The following is a 22,240-nucleotide window of genomic DNA, read 5'->3' on the forward strand; positions in this document are numbered from 1 at the left end:
TCATGAAAGAGAAGTGGACAGACACAGCTGAGCACAAACCTCTCTGATTTCACAGTGGCCCTGAGGGAAGACGGAAGATGAATGAAGACGTTTCTGAAGAAGGCTCACTGGGGGGGTAGGACGCACTGCCTTCTAGTTTCTGAAGTCCTGACTGTTTGCTGGGCAGGAAGCCTCGTTCTGCGTGTCCAAGAGAACAGAAATGGACCTTGGCATGGAGGCAGGCTTCAGGTCCGTGCTGGCAAGAACTTGTCCCCCCAGTCAGAGCTCTACAAGAAGAACGAAGCATTGCATGGGAGATTGTGAGCCCTCTCACCACCCAGCCGCTTCCCCTGCCCCCCAGAGGTGTTCATAGGCTGGACAGCTCCCCGTTGGGAAGCTGCCCCCAGGATTTCTGGATTTAGTGGAAGACTGACCTAGGTGACTGAGGTCATACGTCGACTCAGGTTGTCCAGCGATGCAGGTCTTCCTTAAAGTGTCAGGTCCAGGAGAAGAAGGACACCAGTAGGCAGGACCGGATGATTCTCTCTACCCATCCCTCCTCAACTCCCTCCGGGCCCACCTTCTGAGTAGCAGCAGCTCCAGGGAGGCCCCTGCCTCTCTCTTCGGTCCCCTAGCCTGGGAAAGGGCTCGGGACCCTGCAAGGGGACCGGGATGGCGAGGTCGCCCATTGGCTGCGCGGCGCCATGTGAACGTTGTTGGTTGGTTGGCGGGAGGGAGGAGGAGGCGGTTTCCCGGGTAACGGAGGGGAAGGAGCGGCGGCAGCGGCGGCGGCCCCGGCTGAGGAGCGCTGGCCGGAGCGCGGTGCGAGACCGGCTGGAGGCTGCGGCTCCGCGAAGCCGCGTGAGCGCAGGTAGGAGCTCGCCGCGCCGCCTCCCAGGGCAGGGCTGGGCCGGGCTGCCCCGCGCCACGAGCGGCCGGGGGAAAGTTTGCAGTGCGACGGGACGAGCAGGGAGGAGAGGACTTGGGGATGCTCTGTGCTGGGCTCCGGGGCCGGGCAGGGCGGGGACTGCCGGTGGGGAGTGGGCTGGCCCCGCACCGACCCGCGCAGGGGCCACACCTCCGCTCGGCGACCCTGGCGGAGGGTCGGGGCCTCCTCAGCCGGCGCGGCCGCAGCACAGAGACCCCGCGGGCGGGCGCTCAGCCACCCGCGCACGCCGACGGCCGGCGGGCCCTTGTTCAGAAACGTGCTGGGAAAGTGTTCCCCGGCAGATGCGGGCTGGGGCGCGCGGCGCCGGGCTGCGAGGCGGTGCTGGAGCTCCGCGGCGCACTTTCCCCGCCTCGGCGGCGCGGCACACGCCCCCAGCCGGAGTGGGTGTGCGTCCCTCCGGGTGTGCGTGCCCGAGGCTGGGTGGATCTCCGTGTGCGTGTTCCCGTGTTTCCGGGTGTCTGGTGTCTGCGTGCCTCTGTGCGTTCCCCTCTGCTTGACTGTATCTCTGGGTGTATCCTCACGTCTGGGTCCCTCTGTTTGCTGTTGGCGTGGGTGTCTGTGAACGCCCTCTCCGAGTGCTTGTGTCTGATTATCTCTGCCGCTCCTTCTGTCGGCATGTCTGTGTATTTTCGGTTTTTGTGTGCTTGTGTTTCCTCTCTGTATGCTTGTCTTGTGTACCTATGAGTGTGTGGGTGTGTGCGCGCGCGTGTTTTCTGTCTGTGCCTCCGTTTTCTAGCCACCTCGCTCTGGTACCTGTTTGCGTGTGACCCTCTCTGGGTGGGTGTGCATCCTGGTGTGTGATCTCAGCTTCTGTAGGTATCTGGGTGTGTGTGTGTGTGTGTGTGTGGTGTGTGTGTGTGTGTGCCTCTAAGTCTACGTGTGTGTATGTCTGGATCTCTGTGAGTGTCTACTACGCCTGTGTCCGTGTGTGGCTGAGTCTCTTCCCTGTGTCCATATCCGTGTGTGTGTGTGTGTGTGTGTGTGTGTGTGTGTGTGTGTGTGTGTAGGTGGATCCGAGCCGGGGGCAGCGAGGCCGGGCCTCTCCTTTCCCCGGCGTTCTTTCTCCCACGCTGGGGGTAGCCGCAGGCCGAGGGGCGAGGGCGCGGGCGGGGAGGGGGCGCCCGAGCGCCGGGAGCCGCGGCGCCTCCCGGGTGTGCGCTCCGCTGAGCCGGCTCCTTTCTTGCGGGCAAAGGGACCCCGGTGGCGGCAGAGGCAGCCCGCGCGGCCCAGCTGGGGCCCTAGTGACTTATTTTTGTGTGTGATCCTTTCTTTTCTTCAGGGAAGAGGCGGGAGCACGCTTCGCTCGCTTGCCGGGCGCAAATAAAGGCGGGGGTTGGTGGCTGGGTCAGCCCTCCTCTCCGGCTTAGCAGTAGCGGCCGGCTCGGCCGACTCCCTTTGGGAGAGAAAAACAAAAAAGAAAAAAACAAAAAAAAACCCACCCAAATTAAAAACCCAGCCTGGAAACCACCCTGGTTCCTCGGCTCTCTTTCTTACATCTTATGTAACTTATTTATTGATTGATTAATGAAAGGCTAGGTTTCCAAGAAGCTCCTCGTTTCCCCTATTGGCACTGAAGACTAATTAAAAATGCTGTGTTGGTGATGAGTGTTAATTAGACCATTGGAAAGACGGATGCACCCTTGTTTCAGAAACTGAACTACAGTTATAAGATGAAACAGGTCAGGCTTCCCTTTCTCACCACCACCGAAAACCCCCCTCCTCCAACATTTAATCCAGGTTTAAAACCAGTTTTCCCAGTCTCCAGCCACCTGGGAGAGGGAGGTTTGGTGGGGCTAGAGAGGGAGAGAGAGGCGAGAAAGCCAAGGGGGCTTTGCCCAGTTTTAAAAACTCTGGAGAATTTAAGAAGGATGTTTTACGAAACCATATAAAATGGGCTCACAATTCTAACGCAGAGGAGGAAGGAAGGAAGGAGTGCCTTCTACCTGGGCAGGCCTGGCCTGTGGCTTGTCTAGCACCTGGAATCCCAAATTGGCATTTATCAAGGGATAGAGTTTTATTGCAGGAAGGAACCTCAGTGGGCCTCTTGGAAGGATGCCTCTATATCTGAGAATAGATCCTTTCCCGGACCCCCATATTTGGGACTGTACCTCCAAACAGAGTCTTAAATTTTTTTCCCCCTCGGGGATTGCCCAGAAAGCAGGAAGGATTTGAGCCGCTGTGGAATGGGAAGTTGAAGCTTTTTTGGAGACTGTGTTTGGTCCAGGCCAGAGAAAGCCCTGACAATGTGTTCAGGATGTCTTCAATATGACTAGATTTATCTTCTGGACTTTAAGGGGGAGGCGGGGACTTGCCCTAAATATCCCATCCCCCATCTTATGGTGCAATTGGGTCCAGACTCCTCCTCCTCCTCCTCCTCCTCCTCCTCGTTCCTCCTTCCCTTACAGCTGCTCCTGGCTGACTTATGGCACAGAGAGAAGCTAGTGACATGTTGCTGCATTTAGGGATCATTCCAGCAAATGTGTTGCTTTTTCAACAATCCATTAAATGTTCTCTTAGTCCTACCTTTCAGGTTTTTGTTTTTGTTTTGTTCTTTTTTAAGTGTGTTTAAACTTTCTGAGATTTCTCTGGGCAGTGAGAAACCAGAGATTTTACATCAGGACTTGCTCCAGGGAAGCCCTCCCTCCTGAATCGGGAAACAGATTGGATACAACAGCTAGCTGACAGCAGCATCTCTGCTGTCCCCTTTCTTGGGTACCCCGTACCCTCCACCCCTCTACCACCATTCCCAGCACCAGGACAGCAATGGCCCCAGAACTGGCGGAGACTGGCTCCCAGAAAACAACAAAAGGCTCCCAGGAGGAGTTGAACACCCTCTCACTCCCCGCTGACGGGGAGGGATTTCTGTGGTGAGAACGTCTGTCCCCATGTGCACTTGGGGCGTGTGCGCCGGCTGGCCTGATGGGATGTGACAGGGTCTCACCCGGGAGAGAGAGAGCTAGGGCCGGGTGCAGAGTGAAGGAGCCCAGAGCTGTGAATGAAACAGTTCCTCTGGAGAAGCCCCTTCCAAGTAGGAGACCCTTTGGCACCTGTCTTTTTAAAAAAATTATTGTTATTTGTCACGAGGAGAGCCAGGAGCTGTAAACAGTGTGGACTCTGGATTCAGGCTGCTTGTGAAAAGCCAAATAACAGTGATCCTGCCAAAGAGGCCCGGATATGAGCAAGGACTGTGAGGTCAGATCTGGGTTCAAATTTCAGCCCTGCAACTTACTGTGTGGCTTTAGTTAACTTACTTGACCTTCCTTATCCGTTGTGTTATTTCTAACACAGAGCTAAGAACCCCTCACTGAGGCAAGAGAGCTGGCAACAAGCCCTTGATAGAGATAAACTGAATGAATGAATGTGTAAATCAGTAGACGGTGCCTGCCCTGTGGCAAGCATTCAATACATGCTAGCGGTGAACACTTCACCTGCCCTTTGTCGGCAGGTGATCCGTCTTCCCCCTCTTGCGTGCGATCATCAGCCCCGCTTTGCAGATGAGAACACTGAGGCTCAGAGAGGTTAAGTAACTTGCTTAAGAGTTCACTTGCGGAGATTCAGACCTACATCTGTCTGAGCCTCCTCGTTTGAGGTCTCAGTGTAGATTCAGAAAAGGGTACTTTTGCCGGAATGCATTTGCCTTGCGACCTGGAATGAAAAAGCACGGATCTGAGGTTTCACCTTTGCCGGGGATCCCTCGAGGGCGCTTTGGAGGTAGTGGTGGTGGGCAACCAGAGGGTGCCTCCTTCTCTGTGGAAGCTGAGCTGTCTCCTGGGCTAGCAGAGGGCCTCACCCGTGCTGCCTTTAATGTCAGCCGCCCTTGGCTAAAGGAGGTGCCCCTCCTCTGGACATTTCGTTCTCATCGATTCCTGCCAAATTCAGAGCATTTGTGACTTGGGAATTCACTTGCCAAAATCTGTTCTGGTGGAGTGTCTTTTGTGGTTTAGGACAAGCCTTTAACCTTTATGCCACTTCTCTCCCCTCCCCGAGAGAGGAGCATTTCCCCTCTTCCTCCTCACGAGCCCTTTGTGGCTGAGTCTCTTGTCCCCCTTTTAACCTGCTTTGGCATTGAGCCGTGCGGAAGCCCTTTGTGATAGGGGATGGCGTCGGCCTCATTCCAAAGTAGCCACCGGTCAGGACAGCTGCAAGGGATGGTCTGAGGGCTTCTGTCTCGTGCCCACTGCGGCCGGATCTGCCCACAGCTCTCCCGGAGGCTGGCGCGGCCTGAATTGTAGAATGGCCAGCGAGTTGATTAGAAACGCTGGCAAGAAACTCATGCCTTGCAGGGAAGGGCTTTCCCCCCTTTTTTCTTTCTTCCCTGGTACTGCTGGTGCGATGTATGGGAAGAGGCATTCATAATTATGCGTTGGTGCCTCTTCATGGGAATTCTCAAATACGTTCCCACCTCTCGGATGCGCCCGAGGAAGGGCACACCCCGTGCGAAACGTGTTCCTGGGTGGGGAGGTCCCTCCCCTCTCCTCCCTCCCTGTCCCTTCAAGCTTCTGTGACGTCAGCCGGGAGGTGACTGGGTGCCTGCTCTGCCTGCAGGTTCCAAGGCAGGGAACGCAGCAGCTCGGTAGCACAGTCGCCTTTCAGCCCTCAGCTGATTGAGGCTGCTCTTTTTCGCGCCCCCCCCCCCCCCCCGGCGACCCTGGCATCCCGCCGGCCACACGCCGCCTCCGCAGCTGTAACCGAGGGGGAAATGGTGATGGCTTTTTGCTTCACAGACCCCTGCTTCCCTGGCTCATCCTACCTGGGTGCCTTATTCCTGTGGTGGTGATGGTGACGCACCCCCCACCCCGGGTTTGAAAGATAACCCATTTCAGGCTCTGGTGCACTGATTTCAAGAACAGGGTCCTCTGTGTGCCTTTCGCCAGGAGGAGTGGGGGAACCCATGAGGCCCCCCGGTTGCTCGTCCATGGATGTGCTGGGGGTGCTGAGGGGCTTGGAGCAAGACCGCTGGCTATTGCTTGGTTGGGGCTCCAGATGGTGGGCAAGACAGCTCACACCTGAGTTCTTCCACAGAAGACAAATCTGTTGAACGTTGTCTCCTCAGGTATGGGTCTGACTCCATGAAGAAAGACGACAGCCCGGGAGGGGAGCAGCCTCTGTGATGAACGCTCGCAGGAACTGTGAGGGGCGGCTTTGCGAGCAGCGTCGGTGGTGATTTATGGGAGTCGGGGGCTGCCGGAGAGGGATGTGGATGCTATCAGCACGGTGGATTAAATGCCCATTTACATCGTTACTGACATATAAATTATCAGTGCCAAGGAGACAGTGAGGGAAAGGATTTCAGGGGCAGTAATGTGGCACGTGCCCCAGGACATGGACTCGTCTTTGCCCAGATCTGTCCCTTGGGCTCTCAGGAAGCCGGTCTTGGAACTGAAGTAAAGCCCCAATTCCCAGCTCGCACCATGCCAGCAGCAGCCGCCCTCATTGCTGAGGCAGTGATGGCGAGAGAGGTCCCCGAGTGGGTTTTAAGAAGTCGGGAAGACCTTTGAAGAGGTCGCGTGCGTTTCCTCGGCTGGAGAGGGCCGTGTCTGGCCGCGTGCATGCGCCCCTTTTGCCTGGGATATTTTCCTCCTCCGTGGATTTGGAAGCCTCGCTGAAGGAGAGAGGGATTTTGTTCCTGGGCAATGGAACCGGTTTCTGAGGCCAGCCAACAGCAGAAGAGAAAGCTGGTCACCCACGGACTGGAAGATCAAAAGAGGGTGAGTGGGTAGAACTCCCGTCTCTTGGCTTGTGGTGCTGGAATTGCTAAGCTCGATGCAGAGAACCCAGGTGGTGGTCAGAACCTTGTGTCCTTGTTATGCTTGCTTGTCTTTCTCAGGTGAAGCAGGCGGGGTGGGGGCTCCTGATTTGCTAGGTCCTAGTGCTGGGCTTGAAGTGCGCGAGGGGACAGAGGAAGAAGGGGGAGAAAACCGCATTTCGCCCGCAAGCCAGAAAGTCAAAGATTTATAAGCTGTTGTTGCTCTAGGAGTTAACAAAAAGTGGTGTGCTCTCGAAGTCGAATATGAGCTTATTTGCACGGAAGCCCCCTTTGGGATTCACACACTCTTAGCACCTTTTGGAAATGGTGTTCCTGACAGCAGTGGTTTCGTTTGAGTTATGCTCCGCGTGGTCTGCTGGCTCTTGTGTTTACGGATCAAAAACATATCCTACTCCAGGCTTTGGCCCCATCTGTGAGAATGTCACAGCCATTTAAAGAGGCCTGTTGAGTGTGGGTCATTTGCTGTCATCGGTCTGAAAGCTGCAGTCACCCAGGACCCGTGTCTACCGGTTAAAGTTCAAGTTGCCTTTAAAAGCCAGACACATTCAGGAGTAGCCCTGAGTGGCTGGTTGTCTCGAAAGAAAGCCAAAGCTGTGTCTCCTCACTCCCAGGGGAACTGCGAGGACCAGGCGATGGCAAGGGTTAAATGCAGCTCAAGCAGAGCCAGAGTCCGTGTTAATCTGAAAATAATTTCCGATATTTCCTTTGAAATGTTGTGGATGTCAGAAAAACTTCTGGTGATCTCTTGGTGTGGAGTGGAGTATTCCTCTCCTGTTTCCCAAAGACCATTTCTTCCTGGAGAAAAACAAGTGGAGGTGAACATTAGCCTTACAACTTTTGCCTGTAATTTAGATGGCTGTGTATGTGTGTGTGTGTGTGTGTGTGTGTGTGTGTGTGCGTGCGCGCGCGTGAAAAGGATTTTGGATGGGGTTTCGCTCTGACTTTCCAAGGATAAAAGTCAACGGAAACAAATTACATTTTATAAGCGTAGATACTGACTCCATTCCTAAAGAAAAATACTCCATTCCTGAAACTACACTTACCATTAATGCAGGAAGAATGCCCACTATCTTAGGCGCCTAGATAAGTAAATTTGTTTTGTGGTGTTTGACTTACTCAGTGTATAACCTGCTGGGTCTGTCTGCTCCTATTTCTGCAGGAGCTTTCTGAGAGACTGGAGGACAATCGGTAATTGTTGTGAACAGAACCTGAGACTGACTGCATTTTACGAAGGGTTAGCCAAGTTTGGTATCCAGACACTTAGCGGAGGAACATTTGGGACCTCTGACACTGTAGAAAATTTTAATTGGGCTGGTACACCGAGATAATATGCAATTATGACGGCCTCTCCTTGGCTAGGTGCGGATGTCTGCGTTTCCCATCTGTGTTCTTGGCTCTGGCTGTGTTGGGTCCACATGTACTATGGAGCCTCTGCAAGTAGAATATAACCCCAAGTGAGGCTCTGCAGCAGCTGGGGCAACATCAATTGGTCATGCTCAGCTGACATTCATTTTAACTTGAACTCTAGCCGTCATGGCGATTATTAAATTTATAATGATATATGTAAGATCCATTTTAATGACTCTCTACGCTTGAGTGAGCTCTCACTTGCACTGGCAAAATAAGGCTTACTAGAGTATTACATTTCATCTCCTACTGAATTTTCCAGGCTGTGGTTGAAACTTTGCTGAGGAGGAGTGAGATTGTTTTTCCCGATAGGCATCGGGATCCCGTTCTGTCTTGCTCAAGTACAGTTTTGCTCGAGTACAGTTTCTGGGCTTCCAGAAATACTGCCACCGCGGCAGCTTCTGTTGGTGGCGGCGGCAGCTTCTGTTGGTGTGTGCATGTGTGTGTTTGTGGGTAAACACACACCCCATTTGCGTCAAGTGTGAAGCTAAACAAGCCTCCTGGCGTGCAGCCTGGAATGTCTTGTCCACGGAGCTGAAAGGCGACTCTGCAGCGTTTTGGCTCAGATATCTCGGGTGAGCTGAAAACTCTCTTCAGGGGGGATTGGCTCAGAATCCAACAAAGGCACAATCAAGGCATCTGCCTGGGAGCTGGGAAGTCTCCACCAGCATGCTTAAGTTACCAGGCGTTCATTGGCACCTGATCCTTGTGGCATTGCTGTCAGTTTGTGTGTGTGCGTGCATGTGTGCACGTGTGTGTGCTCGTGCATGCATGTGGGTGCACGTATGTGTGTGTGCATGCATGTAAGTGTGCATGTGTGCATGTGTATGTGTGTAGGACCGTGGTGGGGAGCTAGGGGGACAAGGCAGAGGGAGGGCGATTAGCTTCAATGTTGATATATTTCCTATTGTCCTGAGCAGCAAAAGTCACTTTCTCTAGGGTTTGGTTGGTTTCATGCAACTCATTGTAGCTTGGCCCTTGTTTGGGGTTTCATATAGATGGAGTGGCTAGTTTTGGGCTCCTCTTGGTGATATTTGCCTGTGCTTTCTGTATAAAGAGCGCCATGAGCTGCTGACCCCAGAAAGCTGGGTTCAGATGCCAAATGTGCTGCTGCATGCTAGCTGTGCAACCCTGGGGAAGCTATTTAACCTCTCTGATGTTTAGATTCTACGTTTTTAACAGAGGATGGTATTTAATTGCAGGGTTGTTAAGATTAAATGAAATAAAGCTGGTAAGGAATTTGGCACTTGGTAATTATTTAAGTACTGTTCTGTATGTTCTTGGGACAGTTTGCAATGCAGGAGTCTTTTTTTATTCTTAGAGGGTTGCATGTGATTTTGTCTTAAATCTTAAAAAAGAAACCCTCAAGTAATACATCCTCATTACACATTCAAACATTACAGAAGAATGCAGAGTGAAAATTCCTCTTCTCTCTAATTCTATCCAGCACTGACTGCTATTAACAGTTTGATATATACCACTCCTGACTATGTTAGTTTGTGTTGCTTAATCAAAATGGAATCGCATTGTACATATTTTTAAGAAACTTGCTTTTTCACTTAATATAGTGTACATCTCTGTCTGAGTCACTACATACACACCTTCCCATGCCTTTTAATTACTAAATAGAGTTCCATTGTAGGATGTGCTGATGTTTATTTGAATAATCCCTTAGAGATGTACATTTAGAATGTTTCCAGGTTTTTGTTTTTGCTCTCTGATTTTTTTTTTTGGTATTACAAAATTCCTTCATTCATTTTTTTTCAACAAGTATTTATAATAAGTGCCTTCCATGTGCCAAGCACCATCTAGGAGCTAGGGATAAACTAGATAGACAAGGTCTCTGTCCTGAAGCTTACATTTTAGACCAGCGCTGTCCTGTATAACTTTCTGCAGCGATGGAAATGTTCTATTTCTGCACCATACAATGTAGTAGCCCCTAGCCATAGCTGGCCACGGAGCAATGGAGATGTGGCTAGTGTGACCGAGGACCTTAATTTTAAATCTCATTTAGTTTATTTAAACTGAAATAAACACATGTGACTAGCGGCTACTGTGTTGGGGGCGTGCCTCTCCGAACAGTAAGCGGCTGGCAAGTGACTACATCATTTATTTGTGGACAATGGTTTATGCTCTAAAGAAAACAAATAGGGCATAGTGGTGTAATGGGTGAGGGAGGGGTGGATTTCATATTTATAATCAGTTTTCACTTCCTTTTTAATAGAGGGGTGACTTACATCGGTGAAGTGCATGCTTCTTAAGTTTACAGCTCGGTGGATTTTTATACCTCTTATACATCTGTGTAGCTACCATACAGATCAAGACACAGACAATTCTTTGCTCCCAAGAGGGTGTGACTTAGTGGAGTGGAGGGGATGCCTCCCTGAGGAAGTGCTTGTGACTGGAGACCTCACTGATAAGAAGGAGCTGGCCATGGGACAATCAGATGGCTGATTTTAGATGTGCACGTGCCCACTCTCATCGTGCCACTTAGATGGGTTCCATTCAGAACTTCCCCTCGGGTGACTCCTCTTGGCATCACTCTGGGCAGTAGGTCCCGTGCATTCCCCAGCACTTGTCAAATTTAAATTCTGTGCTGAAGTCAGGAAAAATCCAGAGAGGCACAGGGCTGCAAATTGCTACGGACAGAAATTCAGTGAGGTAAGTATTGTTCAGTGCGGTAAGAACCCACTTAACTCGCATAGATGGGAGAAGTAAAATTTCCCTGACAGACACCTATTGATCAGTCAAGGGAATGACTCTTTGATTGATTTTTCTCTACTCCTCCTTAGAAGTTTGTCCTTCACAGATGGAGCTTTCCCACAGAGGATGAACACTGTAACATAAGAATTGTTCAGGGGTTCTTAAGATACTTGATGACTGAGTGGTGACAAAGATGGTTTAGTGTGAATTCTCCTGGCTGTCAGCTTCTCAGCATGAAAGCATCCTGGAGACAGTGTTTTAAAAAATGACTTTGGAGAGGGTGAACTCGGGCTTAGTGTAATTAAAATCTCCAAGGTTGGCTGAACTGCTCTGGATTGCCAAATCCTGCCCTGCAGAGGGGAATATATTATCCTACTGCCCTATCAGGTTCTCCTCTTCGTTTTTATTAACGGTGTCCCCAACTTCCCTGTCACCTGTGGTTGCACTCAGAATCATCTTTTGCCTTTTGCCCTGCCCCTCCCCGCACCCCCCCCCCCCCCCCCCCACCCCCAGCCAAGTTCACTACTTTTCCACACAATCATCAGGGACACTTGCTCTTAAGCCACCATGTATCTGGCGGCTCTTTTTCCTCTTTCTGATCTCGCTACCGAGTTTCAGATTGGAGAATTCTTGCCTGGTTGGTAGCATAGTCTCCTGGCTTCTCCTGGAGAAGTCTCCATTTCTTCTTTGGTCCATCCTCCGCTCCTGGCCAGATTAGTCTTCCTGGAATCCAGCTATTATATCCTAGTTAATGATTTCCCCACCGTATCCTCCGAAGAAGACACTCTCCTCCGCTCCTGGCACTTTACGCGGTGGCCAACTTCTGGCGTGTAATGGGTGAAAGTTTGAATCTCATTGGAGTCTTGTTGACCTCAGCTGCAAGCCTGGAGAAGTTCGGTAACCTCCCTGAGCTTTGCTCCTAGTGGTATTTACTCATAGGTTGTAAGGTGCTTAGCACCGTGCCTGGCATGTAGTAAGTAATCGGTAAGAGGGGACTGCTGTGGCCGTCATAGTCACCCAGTGTCTCTTACCCAGTCCTCTTGCCAGACTCTGATTGCTCTTCTGTGAACAACCTGCCCATTTCCTCCTACTCCTGAGACTTTGCTTATGCGTTGTGTCCCCCTGGACGGCGCCCCCTCGAGGCCCCTCATCCATCCTCTGTGAAGAATGGATCCTCCTCAGAGAGCCTGGGTGGCTCAGTCACTTAAGCATCCGCCTCTTGATTTTGGCTCAGGTCATGATCTCACGGTTCGGTTTGTGGGTTCGAGCCCTGCGTCGGGCTCTCCACTGACAGCATGGAGGCTGCTTGGGATTCTCTCTCTCTCTCTCTCTGCCCATCCCTGCTCACACACTTGCTCTCTCTCAAAATAAATAGACTTAAAAAATATTAAAAAAAAAAAAAGAGTGGATCCTCCCCATGTTCCTATACCTCGCTCAAGTGCTGCCAGAGTTAACAGTTCACCACGTTTTCTTCGTGGCCCAGATGTTTTTCCACATGTCACACCCCTGCACCAGATTGTCGACTCACTGGAGAAGGGAACAGCCTCATCCATCTTTCCATCCCCTGGCAGACAGTAGGCCCCCCAAAACATTGGTTGAACATGGTTGCTTTGAGATTCCTCTTTTCCTGTGGTCCTAAAGCTGGATCTGCTCTTTCAAAGTGGCTGGTTTAGTATGTCCACTCGTATAGAAAGAAGAGGGAGAAATCGGATTCAAGGAGATGGTTAGGAGTTCTGTGCGGTGATTGATATGTTTGATTAAAGGAGGACAGATTGGTTGGGTCTGGTGAGTGGAATAGAAGAAAGGGGTAGAGTGAAGCAACGTTTTGAAGGAAGAAGCAGGACAGTTGGGGTTCATGGCTAGACTGGTCACCAGACCGACAGAGGCAGGGCGGGGGGTGAATCTAAGATGTTGCTAAGCTTTGGCACTTCGGTGGCTGGAGGGAGCTTGGAGGGGGTTTGACGTCATGACATCTTCTGATTGTTTATCTCCACAGAAGGGCTCTTGACTCGGTTTGCACCAGCGGGCTCAAGCAGGTGTCGTGTATTTTCAGACAAAGAAGGAAATCAAGACACACGTAGTTAAAGGTCATTTCCCAAGCACACATGATTAAACTCGGTGAATTTTTCAAAAAGGATTGAGAAATTAGATGAATAGGCTCAGGAGAGGGAAAGGATCCTATTGAACAATCGCTGGGTACTGCAGAGTGTAGTAGGCACCCCTTTTGTTTTCTCTCGCTTAGATCTTGATGTAGATATTATTAACCCATTTTACAGATACAAAAGCTGCGATGAAGGGGCTCTCCAAGCCCCTTGACTGTAGCACCTCACTGTCATTTTACCTTGCCATTAGGGTTATATCTCTACACTTTTTTAAACCAGATTTTGCTTTGAAAATCATTTCTTCCAACTTCGTTGCAGTCATACATATGTATATACATGGGTGCATACACACGTGCACACACACACACACACACACACACACATATATATACTCCATAGCAGGATTGGCTTTGTGACACCTTACAGGTGTTTGTTCGTTTGGGAACTATGTCCATATTATTCATCACATCAGCACTACAAACCACCCCACCCTCCCCAAGGTCGGTCAAAGGCTGTAATGAGGCTGAGCAGCATTAGAAGAATTCTCCTCTGCCCTAGTGATCCGAGCTCTGAGGTGCTGCCAGCGTGGGCAGGGCTGTGGACACACGGATGCTCACGCATCCGGTGAGGATGCAAGGCCTGGAGCTCTTTCCAGATGAGCTGAAATGCTTAGTCTTCAGCCTGGGCTGCTGTGCCTTTGGAGCCCGAGGTAGCAGCAGTTACAAGTTGATCTGCCTCCTGACAGCTCCCTCCCGGAAGGCCTGCCTGTCTTCCTGGCATCAGTGGAGGGGGTGGTAACCAAGTGTTCCACGGATGGACACCCAAGACCTACCACAGCGCATTTCACGTGTCATTGAAGAAGGATGGAAAAAGACGGTAGCCAGGCATAACTCGGTTCAGTAAGTTTTGGGTCCCTATTCAGGTATAGGAGGAGAGGGGACAGCAAAGGGGTCAGGCCAACGCCCTGCCTTCATTTCAAAGGAGAGAATGTGACACAATACGAGATCAGTCTCATTCATTCATTCATTCATTCATCCATCCCATGTGTGTTATTTACTATTTATTGAGTACCTACTATATGCCAAGTCAGCCATAGCATGGAGCCCTGGAGTCATAATGATGAGCTTAGATACTGTCCTCAATCTCTTAGCACTTTCAGTATCTTGGAGGAGTCAGTTCAACCAGCAGTGACATTTGGGACGTCTGGTTTGAAGAGGTCAGGGGAGGCTTCCCTAGTGAGAAGCAGACTGGAGGAAGGACTACATAAACAGGTCCCATGGTGGACTGAGTTGTGTCACCCCCAAGTTCATAGGTGAAGCCCTAACCCCGCCATGTGGCTGTATTTGGAGACATGGCCTTTAAAGAGGTAATTAAGGCTAAATGAGGTCATAAGGGTGGAACCCTAATCCACTGTGACTGGTGTCCTTATAAGAGGAAGAGACGGCAGAGGTGCCTGTGCACGGAGGAAGGGCCACGTGAGGGTGTAGCAAGAAGGCAACTGTCTGCAGACCAAGGGGAGAGGCCACAGGAGAAACCAACCTGCTGATACCTTGATCTTGACTTCCAGCCTCCAGAACTGTGAGATAGTAAACTTCTGTTTCAGCCACCCAGTTAGTGGTATCTTATTATGGTTGCCCTAGCAAAGTAACATGCTGGTGTGCAGAGGAAGAGAGAGAGAGAGAGAGAGTTGGATAAAGGTATTTTGCCTACAACAACCCTGACTGTAAGCTCCCTGAGGGCAGATACTAAATCTGTTCCCTAGCATCTGACACACTGTCTGACGCCTGGTGCATATTTTGTAGATATTTGTTTAATGAGCAATTGCATGAGTGAAAAGGTTGAGGAAGGAGAATGGCGAGATGGGACAGCCCATGGAAACAGTGGGGATTTTATCCTGTAGGCACTGAGAAATCACTCCAGGCTTCAGAATTGGGGATTGGGTGAAAGGGGTACTTGGGAAGGTTTTAGGATAAACTGGGGCGGATCAGAAGGAGTGTGGGTAGCAGTGTAGCTGAGAGAGCCTGGGATCAAAGAGACCAGTTAGAAGGCCACAGGAGTAATGTAGGTACTCGGTGATATGCTTCTACTCTGGGGCTGGGACACAAGGAAGGGGAAATTGAGCACAGATACAGGGGGTCAGAATTGGAGGAATAGAATTCGGCCAGCAACTAGATATGGTTCCCTCCTGTCCTAGGTGATATGGATCCTGAGGCTTTAGAGCCTCCCTTCTGTGTCTGGTAGGATGGTGTCTAATAGCCCAGTGGCTCTTTGGATCATGGCTCTCTAATGCATCTCCTGCACTGTCGTAAGCGAGGCACGAACAAGTGACCTGACCTGTCCAAGGTCACACACCAGGTAAAGGCGAAGATCTCTTGTCCTTTCCTCCTCCAGTTTAGGGTCACTTTCCAGGGAATAACACTGCCTTCTTCAATCAGCAGAAATGACTGCTGACGTTAAATTTTTCATTGGGAAAGAAGACTTGGCATTTTGGGGGCTCAATTTTAAAGATGCTGGTAAAGTTAAGTTATTTTTTGGACCTTTCGGTGCTAGATGTTGAATGATAACCCAGGCACCTCATAGGTGGCCATTCCCATTTATCTGCAAGATTCATGTAGCCAACTCTCCAGCTGGTACCCTTATGTAGTACCTGGGGTTGGCATATCTGTGAAAGCCCTTTTACGGATCGGATCTCTTTAAACTTCACTTTTTACCGTTGGTCTGTACTGTGTCACATTCATACCTTTCTTAAACTTTCGAAAGTGTGGTTTTAAACGGGAGGGGACGAGTGGCAATGTCACCTAGGTTGTTTGGTATTTGTTAACAACACAACCTTGGGACCTTATTACCTTGGCTAATGTATTTATCCTTTCAGCCTGTGCCGCTTCACCTTGAAAATTAGGGTGATAATAATAAAACCTTTGGTGAGGATTATGAGATATAATACACTTGAAGTATTTAACGCAGCACTTAGCACACATTTAAGTATTAAATGATAGCTCTTAGAATTCTCCTCATATGTTTCTCTTTGCTCATTTGGCAAAACCCTTTAAGTGGCACATTTGGAGAATAAGATGGGGGGGTGGGGGAGATTGGGCGACTGCTGCAAGTTCATTCGAGTTTACTTTTCTGGCTAACTGAAGGTCACATAGCATTCCTTCTAGTTCAAACTTTTGTTACTGCACATCTTCCTAAAGGAAAGTCTGCTGTTTTGCTTTAGAGTACAAGCAGTGAAAACATCAAAATCTTCCTTTGTGTAGCAATCCTGTAGGAACTACCTTGACCTCATCATTGCACACATTAAATTACAGTTTACAGGAATCTGGCGTATTTGAGTTAGGCTAAACCTTTTGTGTGATTCCAAGACACCCCCGCGCCCATAAATTGCATCTTTTCCTTGAATGTATTTTATGAATTTCATTCTTTACACTTTGTGGCATCCTTTAAAACCTCAGTGCCAGGAAAGATAAAAATCTGGTTACGTAGAGGTGAGTTCCAATTAATCAAGGTTTTCCCAATCCTGCCCTCTGTTACTTTGCTCCTAAAGCTTAGATCAGATTTTTCCATGCCTGCAGCGTGAATCAAAATAATGACATCTCTGACTCCCATCCTCAGGGCATTAATTTTTAATCTTCCTTCTCTTTGGGATAATTAGAGAGGGAGGTGGGGGTTGGGTAGAGAATGGGACGAGATGTGGATGGCAAAACAAGAGTGGATGTTTGTATAATGCAGCCTGTTCCAAGGAGAGGCGGGAGCGACGGAAGCTTTGTGTGCACTTTCCCAGTTGGCGTGGGGAGGAGGGGGGAAGCAGAGGCAAGGATTAGGATGGGGGCAGGTGGCCAGTGGGGCCAGAGCAAGGTGGTTCCACAGGGTCATTTGGGGAATGAGCCCGGGCTGTGTAACTGGATGCATTGGAGGGGGAGGTCGAGAAGTATGTTGGGGTGTATGTGGGGATTTCTCCCTTGGCTAAGCTGAGTAATGCAGACAAGGTTACTCAAAGCCTTGTCCATTTCCTACATCCATGCTCCCTTGCACCTTTGGGATCACGGTGGCACTTCAGGGACGGGAGTCACCATCTCAGTTACAACTGGCAGAGTCCTATATCTTTCATCTTTTGTGAGGGTCTCACAGAAGTACCAATCTGGACGTCCGGGAACATAGTGCCTTTATGTTCAGAAACTAGGCGTTTGATAGTTTCTTCGGTAGGGGAGTGAGGTTCCTCTGGCACCCCCCATGCCCACTGACGGGTGGGTTTTTTAGAGGCTACCTTGGAGCATATGAATCTAAGTTTAAGTTAAAATATTTCTATTTTTCCACGGATATAATTAAAAACGCAAGAAGCAAAAATGCTTAAGGACATGGGAGAATCTTCATGAGGGTAAAAGGTACAACAAAGAATTACAGTTCGTACATCGCATGCGTCTCACTTGTATAAACCTGAATTTAATCAATTGCATGAAGTCTTTCTTCTTCCCCAGCCACTCAGTTTCATCTCCGTATTCCTAACACATGCTACATTGTTTGGCACAAGGTAGGCGGTCAGTAAATAGTTGTTGAATGAATGAATGTACAAATGAATGAGAGCCAACCTTCTGAATGGGTTGGAGGGCAGGTAAAGAGAGAAAGTTAGGGCCGTCCTCTGATTCTCTATTGGACTCGGTGACACAGAGCATGTTAGAAAGGAGAAAGTTTTCCTTATCTTTGGTTTTGTGATTGGAGAGTGTCTGGAAGGAGTGCTTAGAGGTAAATGTCCTGCAATTGTATGTTTTTATGTGTATGGGGTGTCTTAACTGGGAAGACCTAGTTTTATTATTGTGAATCTATTATCCACCCCCCGAAGCTGCCCCCGGCAGAGATGTGTCTTTTTTCCTTTGATTTTCCATGGGTCCATGGTGATGGGTGACCTGGAAGGTCACTTCATTGGTGTCTGCATGAGTTGATCATTTAGAGGTGAGATGAGAGGCAAGGATGCCCTCAAAAGGGGATGTCTTGAATACGTCAGTGCAAAATATGCCCTTACATATTGCGGCACGATGGGACAAATTCTGAGAGCAAGTAACAAGGGGTTAAGGAGGGAGACAGTGTCCTGTTGAAGCCCATGGAATGTTCTCAAATGGAAACTGATGAAACAGTCATTGATTAGAAATACTTGAGCCTACCTGGGCCTTTTTTGTCCAGAAGAGAGGGCATAGAGCAGTAGGTTTATGGTGTTATTCCTCAGGTGATTCTTACAGAGCAATGGGAGGATGTTAAAGAGGCACAGCTCCGTGCGAGAGGCGCTGATTACAGTTGGTCCTTTGAATGTCAGCCAGGGCCGTTTGATCCTAGTATGACCCAATGACCTCTCTGATCAAAGTGCCATCACTAGACTGCATATTCCTTGTTGTGAATTAGATGATTATTCTACAAATAGTCATTTCCCCCCACCTACACCCTTGTGAGAGGAAGGTACTTTCCTGCCCCACTGATGTTCGACGTAGCCGGTGACCTGCTTGACTAGTGGAGCGTGGATGGCAGCTCAGTGGGCCAGATCCAAGTATAGGCCTTGAGAGACATAGCGTGTTTCCACCTGCCCTTCTGGGAGCTTCTGACTTCCATTGTGAAAAGAACATGTCCCAGCCAGCTGCTGCCATTCCATTCTGGGGCTCCGAAACACATGAACAGACCTGAGGCAGAGTTGCCCTAGGAAACATGCTTATTTGTGGACACCACTGAGACTTTCTTTTTGGTTGTTTGTTATGCAGCAAAAGCTGACTAATACACCCTGGAATCACATAGACCTTTACTGGGCACAAAGTGTATCATCATGTGTGATGGTTAATAGTTACCCCACTTGCCAGAAAACAATAATACAATTGACAGGGGCACCTGGGTGGCTCAGTCAGTTAAGCGTCCGACTTCGGCTCAGGTCATGATCTCACAGTTCATGAGTTGGAGCCCCGCATTGGGCTCTGTGCTGACAGCTCGGAGCCTGGAGCCTGCTTTGGATTCTGTGTCTCCCTCTCTCTCTGCCCCTCCCCCGCTCTGTCTGTCTCTCAAAAATAAATAAACAACAGAAATACTTCTTCCTTAAAAAGAAATAATACAATTGACAAAAAGTCATTAGATGCAAGGTTTGTTAAAATTTGGTTCCCGAGCATTTGCATCAGAATGACCTGAAACAGCAGCTCAGATCCATACCCACCAAATTAGAATATCTGGGGTTAGGGCTAAGGAAGCTGCATTTTAAAAAATGCTTTCCAGTGATTCTAATGTACACTGAAGTTTGAGAAGTTTGCTTTCACAAACGGATTAAAACCTGTGACCACCCCCATCAACACCAACATCGGAGTCTGCAGGAATGGGTTGGAGGAAAAGGATTTTTTATGTAATTGCATAGGTTTCACTCAAGTTCCCTTAGGCAAAAAAAGAAACTTATTGTTTGTTGGTAGAAAGGAACCCAGAGAAATGTCAAGAACCAGTCTTCAAGGAAGGGCAGGGAATAAGGCAGCTCCTGGTCCTGGCCATTCATTCCTCCTTCCTGTCATGTCACTTCTCTGCCTCTCTTGGCACATCCATTCTTTTCTCTTCTTCCTGACCCCTTTCCTCCATTGCTCTCCATAGTTTCTCTCTCTTCCTTCTTAACTTCAAGGCTGACCCTGATCACCTCTACCCATCATCACCACCTATCTCTCTCAATATCATTTTCCACTGAGAACTTCCCTCTGTGTTTTTTAGTTCAGAGTCATGAGATAATCTGATGAACCCATCTCAACTTGTCCAGCTTAGAAGCAAACCCAGAGAAGTAGATTAGCCTCTAGAATGGCTACTCACGAGTTCTGTGTCTGTTCCCGGGCCAATCAACCATGGCTTTGGTGAGGCAGGGTCACATGGTACACAGCCTTTGAGGGTAGAGTTCTCCAGGAGGAGGCAAGCACGGACAGGCAGCGGGTCACATCTCTGAGCTTTTGGATACAATTTGACAGAAAGAGGAGGCTGAAGAGGAGAAGGCACTCTGTGGGGTGGGTGGTCAGGGGAGTGATGTAATCATCTGTTGAATGTTTGTCTTTCTCACTGGATTGTCTCTGCCTTCACAAAGCACACGGCCCAACAGAGCAGCCAGGCGTTAAACGAATAGTGAAACAAATATCTACGTAGGTCCTAAAATTGACAAATGGGATATACCAGGGAAGATAGAGCTTTCCACAGTGGAAAACAGGAAGCTGGATGGTACAGTGGGAAGAACTTGTGGCAATTAGGAAAATGGCGATTAGAACAACCTGGGTTTTAATCCCTGCCTCAGAAAGTACTGACTTTTTGATCCTGGGCCAGTTTCTCAACATCTCTGAGCCTTACTACCTTGTCTATAAAAAGCGGATACTAATAGTTTCTACCTTGTAGGGTTATATCAAACGAGATAATGTGTATAAAATACTTAGCATAGCACCTGCTGCATTGCATTGGTGCTGACCGAAAGTGAATTCTCCTTCATCTGTCTCTGAGCTCATGCTAAGCCATGAGAAATTGCACTTTGTTGTTGAGGTCAGTGGGTCTGCTCTGGGACCACCATTCCTGGTCTACAGAAGTCTGAAGAAAAGCCACACTTTGAGAGGTCTTGGGTTCCAATCCCAGCCTGTCACTTGGAGTAATGGCTATGACTGCATGAGTCCTGCCTTTCCCTGGCCCTCCGTTCCTGCTGGACTGGTGTGAGATTCTTTGACTCCGTGGTCCAACGTTTTGCTGATATTTGGTATGTGGGTCACTTTGGGGGATCCTTCTGTCTGTAAGGCAAGGCAAAGATCCCAGCTGTAATGTGACTCCCTCCCTGGCCGCCTTCCACAATACTGAGGCTATTACACCAAGCCCAGGGAACCAACTCATTCTGCTGATTGAGATCAAGGGTGCTTAAAAATGGGAGTGCTGGATGCATGCTCTCTCTTTTCTCATGGCCATCAATCACTGGCAGGACCAGGGTAGGACTGTAAAGAGGGAAACAGCAAATAAGCAGTTTGCATTACTAGAACAACATGAAGCGCTTTGGCTACAGTAATTGAGAAAAATCTAATTTCTGCCCATGTCCCTGGAGTATCTTCCCATTTGGATTCCTATGGAGTCTCCAAATCTTATTATCAACACAACTGAGGAGGCAGAAGGGATTCACCCCCTGGGGTCGAGTTGTGAGGAGAATCCCGGGGCCCGCAGAATGGTGCCCGACAATAGATCACGGATCTCAGCTAGATTAAGGAGGATGAGGTAGAGATGACGGAGACATGACTGAGGGCAATGCAGATGGGAGGGTGAGGGAGGGCTGGAGAGGCCATTGCTGAGGCATTGGGGTGCAAGGTGCTTTCAGGACACTATTACCTTGAATCCTCACTTCGTCAACATGTGAGAGGTGATGCCATTGTGCCCATTTTACAGATAGGGAAATAAAGGCTCAGAGAAGTTAGGGAACTTTCCCACGGTTCAACAGCGGCAAGTGGCAGACCTGGGTGTTGAAGGCAGCTCTGTCTGCATGACTTCAAAGCCTCTGCCCCTTTCCAACAAATACCAGTCATAATCGGACATTAATAGACCACTGACCCGATTTCTGTCATATTATTACCCCATATCTGCCTTTAAATTGACTCACTTAAAAAACATTTTAGCCTCGTCACAAGGATAATATTGGTGAACTCCTGGATTTGATGGGCTGCTTATTTTTCCTTTCTAATATACATTAAAATAAAATCATGGCCATGACATTTTTTAAAAGTTCACTAATGCTCCACCTAAAATAATGTTGTATACCACCAGGGATATGCAGACCTCAGTTCGGGAAACACTACCCTGTACATAAATAGCAATGTAACAACAATGACACCTCCTAATTGTTGAACGCTCAGCATGTACCAAACACTGTGTAAAGCCTCCGAGTGGGATAGAACACAGCCTTTGTAGTCAGACCTGGGGTTGAAACTCAAACTTGCCACTTCCTTGAAGTGGCCTAGTTAACTTTAGCAACCTGGTTAACTTCTCTGTGCCTCAGTTTCTTCATCTGTAAAATGGGGACAATAACAACCTTCTAAGGCTCTTTTGAAAACCAAACAAGTTAATAACACTCAGAAAAGTGCATTGCACTTATTAAATGCTATGGAAGTATTAGCCATCATTCATTCACTCACTCATTCATTCATTCATTCATTCATCCGGACATTCGACAATTAATGTTTGAGCATGTTCTGTATACCAGAGACCATTCTCTGGTATAATCTTCTCAACAATCTGAATGATGTGAGTATTATTATTGCTGTCAGCCACATTTACAGATGAGAACACTTAGATGGGGCAATTTCCCCCAGCCAATATGATGAAGCA

General features: G+C 49.0%; 1 protein-coding gene across 2 annotated transcripts in view; it reads left to right on the top strand.

Moving 5' to 3' along the window:
• The first annotated feature begins 754 nt into the window (after positions 1-754).
• Positions 755-22,240, top strand: part of NAV2 (neuron navigator 2) — a 740,939-nt gene continuing 719,453 nt past the window's right edge. The window contains exons 1-2 of one of the 2 annotated variants that reach the window (XM_045484757.1): positions 755-850; positions 5,982-6,636. In XM_045484757.1, coding sequence (XP_045340713.1) covers positions 6,562-6,636 — 75 coding nt within the window. In that variant the 5' untranslated portion in view covers positions 755-850; positions 5,982-6,561. Of the gene's footprint in view, positions 851-5,927; positions 6,637-22,240 lie in introns of those variants that run through there. The other variant, XM_045484759.1, reaches the window with a different exon arrangement.

Source organism: Leopardus geoffroyi, chromosome D1, assembly GCF_018350155.1.
Source record: "Leopardus geoffroyi isolate Oge1 chromosome D1, O.geoffroyi_Oge1_pat1.0, whole genome shotgun sequence".
Classification (NCBI taxonomy): domain Eukaryota; kingdom Metazoa; phylum Chordata; class Mammalia; order Carnivora; family Felidae; genus Leopardus; species Leopardus geoffroyi.